Source organism: Galleria mellonella, unplaced genomic scaffold (genome assembly GCF_026898425.1).
Source record: "Galleria mellonella isolate WM207_F2 unplaced genomic scaffold, CSIRO_AGI_GalMel_v1 utg184, whole genome shotgun sequence".
Lineage (NCBI taxonomy): Eukaryota > Metazoa > Arthropoda > Insecta > Lepidoptera > Pyralidae > Galleria > Galleria mellonella.
In genome coordinates, this window is record NW_026442025.1 from 863,703 (window position 1) to 877,064 (window position 13,362).

Genomic DNA, 13,362 nt, shown 5'->3' on the forward strand with positions numbered 1-13,362 from the left:
CAGCCCATCGGGATGATGATATGTAAAACAAAGGTAATATTTAGAAACTCATCGTGCTGCTTAGCTAAACAATGTTTCTACCTCGACTTTACGTGTGATTCTTTTGAAAAGCTGCAATTAACAAATCTGTTTATAGAATCAGTACCAGAAGATACTCCATCGAAGAGTGCATCAAGTTCCAGTATCAGAAACGAGTCAGCTCCGCTCGTAGACAGCGAGGGTCCACTGAAGGGCACCGCCAGCCAGCAATTCCTGGCACTGATGCATGCCCGATACTTACATTACTCCAGGAACTGGTATGGATGTAGTAGTATTAACAATACATTCGGGGTTTTTTACTCTTAAAGTTTTCATGATTTTAAAAGAATATCTACCTCTTGCCTTATCTTCACAATATATTTTTTATGGAATGAACATGGAACCTCGTGAAATGAAGGATAAAAGTTAGGTCAGTTAGTACACAAATAAATTCACTAGGAATTAGCCACGATTGTTCAAGTTTTACACTGAAAAGCACGAGTTTCTCCAATTAAGAGACCTACATATAACCAACTAAGTCAGTGTCAGCCTAGTAAGTGTCAAGTGGTATTATATTTTCCCACTAACCATGCCCAGGTGGCTGCTGTTCCTGCTGGTGGTACTGCCGTCCCTGTTCATGAGCATAGCGATGGCCTTCTCCACCATTCGACCGCCCGCCGACAACGAGGTTGCGCTTCAACTGCGACCGGCGTTGTACGATAACACCACGGAATTCCTGATGTGAGTCAATTAAGTATATATATATATTCTTAATATTATATATATATATATATTATATATATATATATATAATATATATATTAGCAATAAAGAATATATATATATATATATATATATATATATATATATATATATATATATATATATATATATATATATATATATATATATATATTCTTTATTGCTTAAACTTAAACAATACATGCGACGATTAGTTTAACAACTTGTTAGCAAGGGAGGACTTATCTCTGAAAAAGATCTCTTCCAGCCAACTCAGTGTAGTTAGAGAGAAAATAATTTAATTTGGGTAATCCAGTGCAGGAAAGGTACCGGTGAAAATAATTTAAATAGAACACACAAATTGTGAATAAATATATAAATAAATAAATAAATGTTGAGGGATTTCGCTAGTAGTTATCACGATTGGCAGACCGATCACCATCAACCGTCCACTGCTAAACATAAGCCTTTCCCACAATACGAGTAGGAGTTTTGTCAGTAATTGCCACGCTTGGCAGGCGGGTTGGCAATCACAGTTAGGCTTTGGTGATGTATTAAGAGAGACGCTGCTGCCATTCCCTCGACTATTAAATTCCCTTAGTAGTCTTTTACGACATCTACGAGAAAAAATTGGTGGCCCATTTTATGCTGGAACCATACGGCATTATTATAATAACGCTTTAAAATTGGCTTTTCCCGTCTCTAAAGCTAGTGTGCCTAGTAAATAAATAAACCGGTCAATAAATATCTGGGGGTCACAATTCAGAACAACTGTTCATACACTTAGACCTACGTGAGTCCATCAATGCCTAGTTGTGGCCAAGGCTTGTATAGTATTTTTCTCAAACAATGCGCGGAAATCAAAAATACAATTTTACTTTTTAAATTCAATGACGAATAACGAATAATATTTATTCATATTTTGTCCATTCGAGAATTAAACTTAGGACCCTGTTTACGCAAATCAAAGTACATACCATGGCGCAACGAGATCTTCTTGTAATTAAACGCAATTTCTGATATATACGGGAGTTTATTTTTATTAATTATAATATTCTCTTATTTCAGACTCAAACCATCTGTACACTCGGACAGCGTCGACCCAATATTTGCTACTCGAGTTATGGAAGCACTTGCTCTCTACAAAAACACTAGAAATTGGACACAACAGGTAAATGCCAAATCCACTATAGTACATATGGGATTTTTGACATCCCTATTATTCTTTATGAAACTAACTTTTACCCACGACTACTTCCGCGTGACCGACATATTTTTTTTATACAACTTATAATGGCAAACAAGCTGACGGCCCACCTGATGGAAAGTGGTAACCGTCGCCTATAGACATGAGCAGTACCATGGACATAACAGAGTATACTGTTTCGCCCATGATAACCCCCATGCGTTGCCATTCCTGAGGACTCAGGTGTTATTTCTCTGTATCCAGTAAATTCACGCCATATCCCACCCTTCAAACCGATACACAGTCATGCAAACACAACTGCTTCACGGTTGAAACACGAATGGGACAGAGGTACCCAAGCAATCGACTTTTGTACAAAGTCTCCCAAGTCACTGACCTGCTTTTCTATTTTATATAGTACGTATGTACCAAATCTTTTTAGTGATTAATTAAGTCGGTTAACAAACAAACAAGCTCACTTTCACATTCATAATATTATTAAAAATAAATGACAAATCTTCTCATCAACTCTACCGCCAACTACAGTGCTAAATGATTATTATTATTTATTTGTACCACAAAGATGGCAAACAAGCTTACAACCCGTCTGATGGTAAACGGCCACTGTAGCCTATGGACGCCTGCGACACTAGGGGTGTCACATACTGTAGTCTCTAAGGAAAACCTTGGCAGAGAGCTTATTCCACAGCCTGAGAGTTCGCGGGAGAAAATTCCTTTGAAACCGTATTTTTTTTTTTGTTTTTTTTTTTTTGATGGGTGATAATGGAATATTAACCCCATCCGCGCTATCGGTATACACCGGCGGAACACCACTGAAGGATGATAGATGAGGATGAAGCAGGTCAGTTAGCCCATCGTGACGAATTCAACGAAGATTGTTCACGATGGTTTCCAGGGGGAACCACGTAGAGGTCGACCTAATTGGGCATATTGCTAGCAATAGGGCTGTCAAACTCTATTGCTAACAATCCTTGAAACCGTACTGTACACGACCATTTAGCTTCAAGCGTGTGAGGACGAATACCTTGTCGATGGCGATTATCTTCTAGTTTACGTTCAAACTGTACGTTCAATTGTAACCTTGCTGTATAAGAGAGTTGTAAATTTTTTAATATATAATAATTTATTTATTCCGATTTCATTCACTGCCCACTCACTACTTCCTATGCCACTGTGTTAGGTTGACTGGAAGAGATCTCTTTTAGAGATTAGTTCGCCTTTGCTAACATTGTTACTAATTTCTTGCTATTACTGTATGTTTTATATAGGATTCCCCTACGTGCAAATGTACGGAGACAAGGCAAGAGTGCGACCGCAGTAACAGCACTTACCAAGCTCGGCCCGGAATGATGCTGTTGCCAGACGTGGACACTCTCAACCACTGGCTCGTGACGTCACAAGAGGCATACATCGAAAAAAGGTATCATTATTTGATTGCAATTTATATTTCAAAGTCTGTTTTTACCGGATATCGTAATATATATATATAGATATATATATATATATATATATATATATATATATATATATACTTTATTGGGCTTGAACAAAAGATTAGTTTACCAACTTGTTAGCAAGGGTAGGCTTATCTCTAAAAGAGATCTCTTAGAGATTTTATTTATTTTTTTTATAAATAATATAATTACTGTAGGTACGGTGGCTACTCATCCGCCCTCCTAAACAACATCTCGGCTCTAGTGGTGTGGTACAACAACAAGGGTCACCACGCCCTGCCGTCGTACCTGAACGCGCTCAACACGGCGCTGCTGCGGACGGTGGCCGGCGACGCTGCCACAATCACCACCTACTCGCACCCGCTCAAGATATCTAAGGAGCAGATCAGCAAGGACACTGTGTGAGTACTTACATCTTGTATCAGCTGTTAATTAACCATTGCTGAACATAGCCTCCCCTATAAGGGGGGTTTGCCAGTAGTTGCCACGCATGGTAGGCGAGTTGGCAACCGCAGTTAGACTTTAAGTTATGTTTTAAGAGGGACGCTGCTGCCCATCCCTCCACTATAAGCTTATTTATTCGCCACTGACGACACCCACGGGAAAGTTTAATCCCCTGGTCAGACTACTTGAGGTCATAACATATTTTTATAATAACCCTTATTCAAGTTTTCTTTCCCTTGTATAAGTTTATTGTATTTTGTTTCCCTAGCCACTTTTCCTATATAAAACAAAGCTAATCTACACGAAGATTTCAGAACATTAGCTTCTACTAATCATTCCTAATTCCTTATTGTATACAAAAATTATACTAAGAACAATTCATTTTAAACGTAACGTAAAGGCGATAAGAGATTTCTTCCAGCAAAACCATTTTTCATACATTCTGAAAATTGACATCTGACAATATCATAAACGGTTTTATAAATCTACGTACTACCCCTTGCGCTCCTGCAGATATCAGCACGTAGCTGATGCTGGTATATCAGCGCTGCTACTGGTGGCGTACAGCCTGGTGAGCGCGGGCGCCGCGGTGTACCTGGTGGGCGCGCGGGCCTCTCAGGAGAAGCGCCTGCAGCTACTGGCGGGCGTCAGTCCCGCCCTCTACTGGGCGGCCGCACTCGCCTGGGATATGCTGGTCAGTGTATATTTTTTTATGCAACAGATGGCAATCTTACATTCAACCCGTCTGATGATTAAGGACTCGCATCGCATTTCTTAATTAATACTTGCAACATTAGAGCCCTCGCTCAGAGCCCAATCTGGAAACGTCTCCCTCAATCTAGTAATACTAATTTATCTTTATTTAATACTAAAATCTACAGCTTTAAAAAAAATAACTTACATGCTAAGTCAGTAGTAGGTTTGCGCGGATTCTGGTTCACTCGGCGGCTGCCTCACAAAAAAAGCTCATTCGACAAGACTTGTTCCTAGTTGGTTAAGTTAATCTTCCACTTTTATATGTGCATCATGTTGCGGCTTAGGGGTGGTCTACGACCACCCCAGCCGAACCTTAACCTACTGTCACTTTGTATGGGTACTTCATAAGACTCGTTTGCATCTTGCAGATGTTTTCAGATGGTGTTTTATATTAAATATGCTTACAACTACTTTATCTCTAAAAACCAAAAAAATGGCATCCAATATTTATAAATATAAACGCGACATTACAGAGATTTTTTTTTCTATCCGAATCGTTAGAATTTCTAACGACTAATATCATCCCAAAAAAAGGGATATGTCAATAAGGAATGTTAATTTTCACATAAAAATAAAAACCGACCACATTCATGTTTCTACTTGTTCGTCCAGTCGTCCGAGTCCGAGTCCGTGTCCGAGTGTATAGTGTCCGAGAGTCTAGAGTCTGAGTGTCTAGTGTCTGAGTGTCTAGTGTCCGAGAGTCTAGTGTCTGAGTGTCTAGTGTCTGAGTATCCAGTGTTCGAGTGTCCAGTGTCCGAATGTCCAGTGTCCGAGTGTCCAATGTCCGAGTGTCCGAGTGTCCAGTGTCCGAGTGTCCAGTGTCTGAGTGTCCAGTGTCCGAGTGTCTAGTGTCCGAGTGTCCAGTGTCTGAGTGTCCAGTGTCTGAGTGTCTAGTGTCTGAGTGTCTAGTGTCTGAGTGTCCAATGTCCGAGTGTCTAGCGTCCGAGTGTCTAGTGTCTGAGTGTCTAGTGTCCGAGAGTCTAGTGTCTGAGTGTCTAGTGTCTGAGTATCCAGTGTTCGAGTGTCCAGTGTCCGAATGTCCAGTGTCCGAATGTCCAATGTCCGAGTGTCCGAGTGTCCAGTGTCCGAGTGTCCAGTGTCCGAGTGTCCAGTGTCCGAGTGTCCAGTGTCTGAGTGTCCAGTGTCTGAGTGTCTAGTGTCCGAGTGTCCAATGTCCGAATGACACTGGACACTCGGACACTCAGACACTCGACACTCGGACACTAGACACTCGGACACCTAGACACTCAGATACTGGACACTCGGACACAGGACACTCAGACACAGGACTCAGACGGACATTGGACACTCGGACACTGGACACTCGGACACTGGACACTCGGACACTCGGACATTGGACACTCGGACACTGGACATTCGGACACTAGACACTCGGACACTGGACACTCGGACACTGGAAACTCGGACACTGGACATTCGGACACTCGGACAAGCAATTCTTATTCTTGTGATACATTTAAAATTGTGAAATAGCTTTTATAGAGTCGGCTGGACGAACAAGTAGAATTTGTGTCGTTTAAAAATTTGTAACTAATTTTCTTTTATAAAGATTCCATTATTAAATTATTTAGTAAATTATATTATTAAATATTTTTCTCAAACATGCTTGGAAATGTGAGCATTATATTGACAATCTTCTTTGAGGTAAATCAAAATTGCCGTACTGGCCAAATACATACGAGCAGCGGCTGGCAAAAGTTGTATGAAAATCCATATCTGTCGTGTTTTGCGGCCAGATAAATTACTATGTAAACTCATATCTGTCCTGTACTTTAAAAATAGAATGACCTTTTACTTCAAAACATGGCTACCAAGGAGGTAACTAATAAAAGGTTTTATTTAAATTTCGAACTGGCTTGCAAATAGAAAGCTGTTTATTGAAAAAAAAAGACAAAGGAACATTATGGCGCGTGAAAAATTATTATTGTTCGTGAGTCGTCATTGAACTTAAAAAGTAAAATTGTGTTTTTGATTTCCGCGCATTGTTTAAGAAAAGTACTATACAAGCCTTGGCCACAACTAGGCAATGATGGACTCATGTATGTGTGCCTCAGCTACGCCTCGGCCCACATTTACACGTTCGTCCATCAATGCCTCAGTTGCTGGCTGCTGCAGTAATGTACTATTTCTGTATAAAACAAGAATAATTATGGTAATACATTATATTGTTTTTAGATAATTGTAATCAACATGCTGGTGTCCGTGGTTCTGATGGAGGCATTCCACTTCCCAGTGTTCGTGGCTCGCGACAACCTGCCGGCCATTTGTATACTCCTTTTATTATATGGGTAAGATGTTTTATTGGACTTTTCCCGCGACTCTGTTCGCGAGAAACCCATTATGAGAGCCATGTGGTCCCAGTATATAATTGGCCGCCCCTTCCTTTCCCATGAGTGTCGTAAGAGGCGACTAAAGGAATGTAATGGTCGAGGGTTGAGCAGCAACGTCCGTCTTAAAAGTCACCTAATTTAATGGCTAGCATGATGATCATCATCATGATAGCCTATATGGGTGTAAGGGACAGGTTGGCAAAAACTGAAACAGTGAAATCAAACCATTATTCTGAACTGAAAACCAGTGGAAATTATTTCCGGGAAATTTCAAAATTTTCCTGTTTTTGTTTTTTTATTTAAAACCATGTAATCTATGATATATCATAATATAATATAAAGAAATAATAATATTTTATAGTGAAATACTATGAAGCACATACACAAAACTAATTCCGCCCCAAGGGTGCGAAAACTACCTATGAAGAAGCACTATTGAGCGCGCGTTGTAGATATCACGCGTTATGTGGATCATAAAATTTCAAATACATTGCGCGGCGTCAAAACTAACAATCGTTAATTATATGGTTGTAGTGCATTTCCGGTGGGAAAATAATCTGCCATCTGATTCAGACTATTCATTTAAATCAGCTGTTTTCGTTTTGGTCAACCTGTCCCTTACATCCTGTATATATGACTAAGTATATAGATGTTTCAGTGTGTTAAAGTCTCCACACCACCAAGATTATCTGCTGTATTTGAACGATATGTGTTATTATCATGGTACAGGTACGCGTGCAGCTCGCTGGTGCACGTGGCCGAGAAGCTGTTCAACGAGCCGAGCATCGCCAACATGGTATTGTTCTGCGGGAACACCTTCATGGGACTCATCGGCATCGCCATACTGCTCATCATGGACATCATCTCCGAGTCGGAGGTGAGACAATGTATTGTATTGTATACGGTGTCGCATTTATGTTTTTCTAAAGTATAGAACACATTCCGTTCTCCTACCCGTCAAAGAAAGAAGAGGAGAACTCATTATGCACATAACTAGATACAAGTAGGTATTGAAGGTATCACAAAGTAATACAATGAATTAATTAGCAGTTAAATGATAAAAAATATGAATTACAATTATTTACGGAATTTTAGGTTTATTTATACAATTTAGAATGGCAATCAAGCTGACGGTCCACCTGTTTGGTTGGTTGGCAAAACCTGCTGCTCTTTATATCTATTGCCCACAAGTCTATATGACCTATAAGCTATAAGCCCAATAGGTTACCGATAGGATACACTTATAGGGTCTATTAATAAATCCAGCACTCGCTTACATGTGCACACGCTTACATGTAGCATGTAAGTCACATGGAGATTACAATTTTGATACATGTTGTAAAATTGTTTGATAGTAATCTTGTAGGAATATAAAAGTTTAATTATTAAATAATAAACCAGAATCTAATGCAAATAATCATAAAATTTATTAACTTAACAAATTTTCAGCTAAGTAGAAATAGGTAAGCACACTTTTACAAAAAACGTGAGATCTTGCGAAAAAAAAGTAAATTTTAAATTTATTTTAAAAGTATTCAGTTAATATTTGCAACATGTTTTCTACAAATTTACATGTTTAAAACAAGTTAACTACAAATTTCTACAGAGCATGTAGGTGAAAAAGAAAGGTTATGTTACACGGTATATTGCAATATTATTTTTAATTTAGAATTCTAATATAATGTAAATTATTATAATTGTAAATTATTGCAATTTGTAGTTTGTTGTGTTATGTCCAGGAAACAGACAACGCCCGCTGGGTACTCCACAAGATATTCATGTTGTCACCGCAGTTTGCGCTCGGAGACGGTCTACTCGAGATCGCCAAGAACACTATACAGGCGCAGGTTTGTATTGATATATGACTAGATAGATAAGTACGTACTTACTTATAGGGGTGGTAGCAATATCAAAAAAATCATATTGGATAACAGACTTGTAACATATTAAAAATTGATATGGGCGTATTGAAATGTCCAGAGAAAACTAAAATATAGATATCGGATTGGTATATATATTATCCATGACTATTTACTTATTTGTTTATAACTAGATTTTTTAGTTGTCTAGACTAGTGTTTTTATTGACTAGATCTTTCAATTTATAATAAAGCCGTCGGTTTATTTGATAAAAAAACAATTGTCGTCGCCATATATATGAGCAGCACTGTTCGACAAATTTACACTTAATTAGAGCCTGTGTATCTATTTCAGGTCTTAGACCGTTTCGGTATGGACACGTACCGATCGCCATTCGGCACCGACCTTGTCGCATATCACTACACCTATCTCGTGGTCGTCGGCACCGCACTCCTCTTGTTTAATCTAGCCATCGAGTATGACTATGTCGATCGCTTATTTGAACTCCTCAGGTGAGCAAGTTTGTTATATGTGACAAATTTGTATTTACACTATGTGCTTATTAATTTATTTACATATACACTAAATAAACTTTTAACTAATATCATTCATTAGATACACTCTCTTTTTTAAAAATAAAATATGAATTATACATGTTAATATGATAAAACAACATAAAAATTAAGATTACACAATTATATAATAATAATAATAATAATAATAATTTTTATTTCAGACTTTTTGGTCCATTAAATATTTATTAGTAACAATATTCTTAAAAACTAATGTTAGTAAATTTACATACACAATACACATACACACACATACACACATACAATATATTAAGTAGTATACAGATAATCACCGCTGCACAATTCCATTGGAAATTGCGCAGCAGTGATTAACGTACACACAGTCCAGCCTGCTTGCTATCATACTCAGGATGCTGTTGGTGCTGGCACGTACTCTGCGCACCAGGGATGCACACCTTTTTCGCATCGTGGCATAAAAACAATCTACACGATGCTCAGCGAACATCCCTGACCTGAACAGCCCCATCAACATGTCCCTGCGTTATTATATTGGATACGGAGGTCGCTGTAGGATTTTTGAGTATATACAGTATATAATAACATCATTATTTTATTTTAAAATTACAATAAAAGAAGAAAAAAGAAAACACAAAATGAACTTACTCGTGCATATTTGAACAATTTTTTTTATAATAGTTGATATGTTACAGTCCTGAGAAAGCGTACAACTTTGTTTACCAACTACATAGCAAACAAAGAAATAAGTAGATTGAGCATTCGCTTTCAAAGTATTGTAAACTGTATATAATCAGAGAGATTGTGGTGTTGGCAGATGTAAACCAGACGTACGACCGGAAGGCCCGTGCAACGAGTTAGAGCCGGTGGAAGTTTGCGAGGAGCGCAGGCGAGTACAGGCGGCTACTCTCGCCTCGCCGCCGCTGCTACGCCTCAGGACCATCGGCAATATCAACGCTGGTAAACAAGCCCGACTTTAAATTACTTGACGCCCCTGGACAATATTTTTAGGGCGACGAAAAAAGACATTCGGGATGCCGAGTAAGCCATGCAACCATTCACATGACTCCTATGATCCTCCTATTCTCGACCTGCAGCCCAACTTACATATTTGTTCAATTCGATTTCATTCGCTATTTAAAAATACGATTCAGATGTTTCTCATACCAGATTTCTTATAATACATAATATTCTAGCTTATGTATTAGAGTAACAATTAATAATCAATTCAACTACATCCAGGTTTCGTCGATTCAGAAGAGAGTCCAAAAAAGAAGTCTACCAAACGTATATCAACAGCAAGCGACGTGGCAGCCTGTCTGGACCTCACCAAGTCGTATCCAACACTCACAGGCACCAAGGTTGCGGTTGACAGACTTACGTTCGGAATACCACCCGGCCAGGTTAATAGCTACTTGAATAAAGATAAAACACGTTTTGTTAAAGAGTATAAATTACTGATTTATTTATTTAAATTTTTTGTAAGAATGAATTTCCATCATAAACCACATTTAAATTTACACGATTCGTTAGTAGGTACGTTAATATGGTTATCTTATATTGTATGATGTAAAAATTTCAATGGTATCGCAGTGCACAGCGCTGCTGGGGCAGAATGGTGCGGGCAAGTCGACAACGTTCTCGATGCTGACTGGACAGCTGATGCCAAGCGCTGGACAGATCTACCTTGCGAACCACCCAGCCAGCAGGCGTGACCTCTGCCAGGGGCACATAAGTAATTCGCTTTATCATTATTTTGTTACATTTCAGAATAAAATATACTATATTATACCACTATCAACACCATCATTAAATATAATTCTTCAAATACGACTTATTTTACATATTTATCGTTTTTTAGGTTACTGTCCCCAGAGTGATGCAATTGACCCCCTGTTAACAGTGGAAGAAACGCTAGCATTCTACTGTAAATTGCGCGGCATTAGTGAAACGGACGAGGTAAGAATTTGATTTGGCATAATTTGTTCACAATGATGAGTCTGAATATTATGTCAACTCGCTGCTTCTCTTTCAAGTTTTCATATTGAAAAGATAAGGTATAATAAAAGAAACAGAGAACGGTGGACTTTTAGTTTGTGAGTTTTGACCCGGTCCGAAGGACCAATGTTCCGGGTGTTTTTAATGTATAATTTGGAGTTTGGGATTTTAATGTACAAATAAGTGTGTAATTTGGTTTGGATATGCTCTACTGTTTTTTAGGTACTTGAGTGACGACCACGTATGGGTAAACGCAGTGTAGGACGACCCCCTCCTCACTAAATGGAGTGACGACCTGAAATGCGTTGCAGGAAGTCAATGGATGTAGGTGGCTTAGGATAGTTCTTTATGGCAGTCTATGGGGGAGGCCCAGCAGAGGATGGATAATGGCTGAAATCATGATGGTGATGATGCTTTACTTATTGCCAGAGCCGCTTTCTGGTTTTTATTGATAATTAAATGTATGTGAGCAGGTGAGTCGCCGCGCACTACAGCTGTTCGAGCTGGGGCAGTACGCCGGCGTGCGCACGGGCGCGCTCAGCGGCGGCAACCGGCGCAAGCTCTGCACCGCGCTGGCACTCGCCGCGCGCGCTTCCCTCGTGCTGCTAGACGAGCCCACCAGGTCTCGCTTTACATTTCTCACTAGTTAATACTTCTAATATAGAATGTATCGATAAAATTTGACGTATTTAAGGGACTAAATGTAAAGGAACTAAAGGGGAAAAATGTCTTACAAAAATAATTAATTTTGTATTCTAGATTTTTTGAGATTTGCCCTTACATGATACTAGCAATAGAATCGGCATAGCAATCGTTCAGATATTCCTTGTTGTGGTTTTATACTTTTTACTTTAAAATAGTACATTTCTATAGTATATATACACTGTACCAGTGTATAGCTTTATTACGAGCGCGGTATTTCTTAGTCGGTGCGTGGAAGACCGTGCATAATGAGTGCGCGCGTACCCTAACGTGCTACGTCTATCCTCGGTACGTTTGTCAACCGATATGAGGGCCGCACACGAGCTTATCTGTTGCACTATTGTCTGCAGCGGCATGGATCCAGTGTCGCGCGCGTGCGTGTGGCGCGGCGTGTGCGCTGCGCGTGCTGGCGGCGCGCGCGGCGTGCTGCTGAGCACGCACGCGCTGCGCGACGCGCGGCGGCTGGCGGCGCGCGTCGCGCTGCTGCGCGCCGGCCGCCTCGTCGCGCTCGCAGACCTGCGGCACTGTCTGCACAAGTAACTAGCCGCCTGCTACTGCTATCGTTGCTGCCCCCGCTGACCCGCGGAGGCCATCGCTATGATATTTTTAACTTTATGCATTACAACAATAGTAAACTTCTCTAGTAATCACTTTACATATTACACTTATGCGTCACTTATGAGAGCGCGATAAATACAAAGCAATTCACATTATTGCAGAGCACGTTTCTTATTATTTAAACACGTTGGCCATAATTTTTTTTTTCATGAAAGCACATGAAATATTTGCGTTATGTCCAGGTTCGGTGGCGGGTACGTGGTGGAGTGCGCGTGCAGGGCCGCGCGCGCGGTGTGGCGCGGCGTGCGCGCGCGCGTCCCGCACGCTGCCCTGCGCGCGCTGCACCGCACCGCGCTGCACTTCCTCGTGCCCACACATGCTACTGGTAACTTCACCTGACATGTATACACGGTGTATTTACGGGAATTACTGTATTTAACATGTATAAACAACATTGTATTATTATTATATTAATTTAAAATGACTCACATGAAATACTCACATGAGTAATTAATTAATTTAAAAGGAACAAATGATGTGACGATGATATTTTTTTTAAATGATTCCTTCTTTAATTATTTAAAGTAACATTATATAATTTCAGTCAATAAAAAAGAAGTGGTAACGCATCTGAGTGATATTTTCCGACTAATGGCGGAGTTGCAAGGCACCTTCGATATAGAAGACTACACAATCAACCAGAGCTCTTTAGACCAGGTACGCTGC

General features: G+C 39.8%; 1 protein-coding gene across 1 annotated transcript in view; it reads left to right on the top strand.

Annotated features, from left to right (window-relative positions):
- LOC113514677 (uncharacterized) overlaps positions 1-13,362 on the top strand; it is an 86,339-nt gene that overhangs the window by 69,772 nt on the left and 3,205 nt on the right. The window contains 18 exon segments of the mRNA XM_052893685.1: positions 137-296; positions 616-759; positions 1,828-1,930; positions 3,235-3,386; positions 3,618-3,821; positions 4,378-4,558; positions 6,817-6,929; positions 7,701-7,848; positions 8,711-8,818; positions 9,185-9,342; positions 10,196-10,338; positions 10,621-10,781; positions 10,972-11,113; positions 11,240-11,337; positions 11,850-11,998; positions 12,429-12,614; positions 12,879-13,021; positions 13,241-13,353. Of these exon segments, the coding sequence (XP_052749645.1) occupies positions 137-296; positions 616-759; positions 1,828-1,930; positions 3,235-3,386; positions 3,618-3,821; positions 4,378-4,558; positions 6,817-6,929; positions 7,701-7,848; positions 8,711-8,818; positions 9,185-9,342; positions 10,196-10,338; positions 10,621-10,781; positions 10,972-11,113; positions 11,240-11,337; positions 11,850-11,998; positions 12,429-12,614; positions 12,879-13,021; positions 13,241-13,353 (2,606 nt within the window).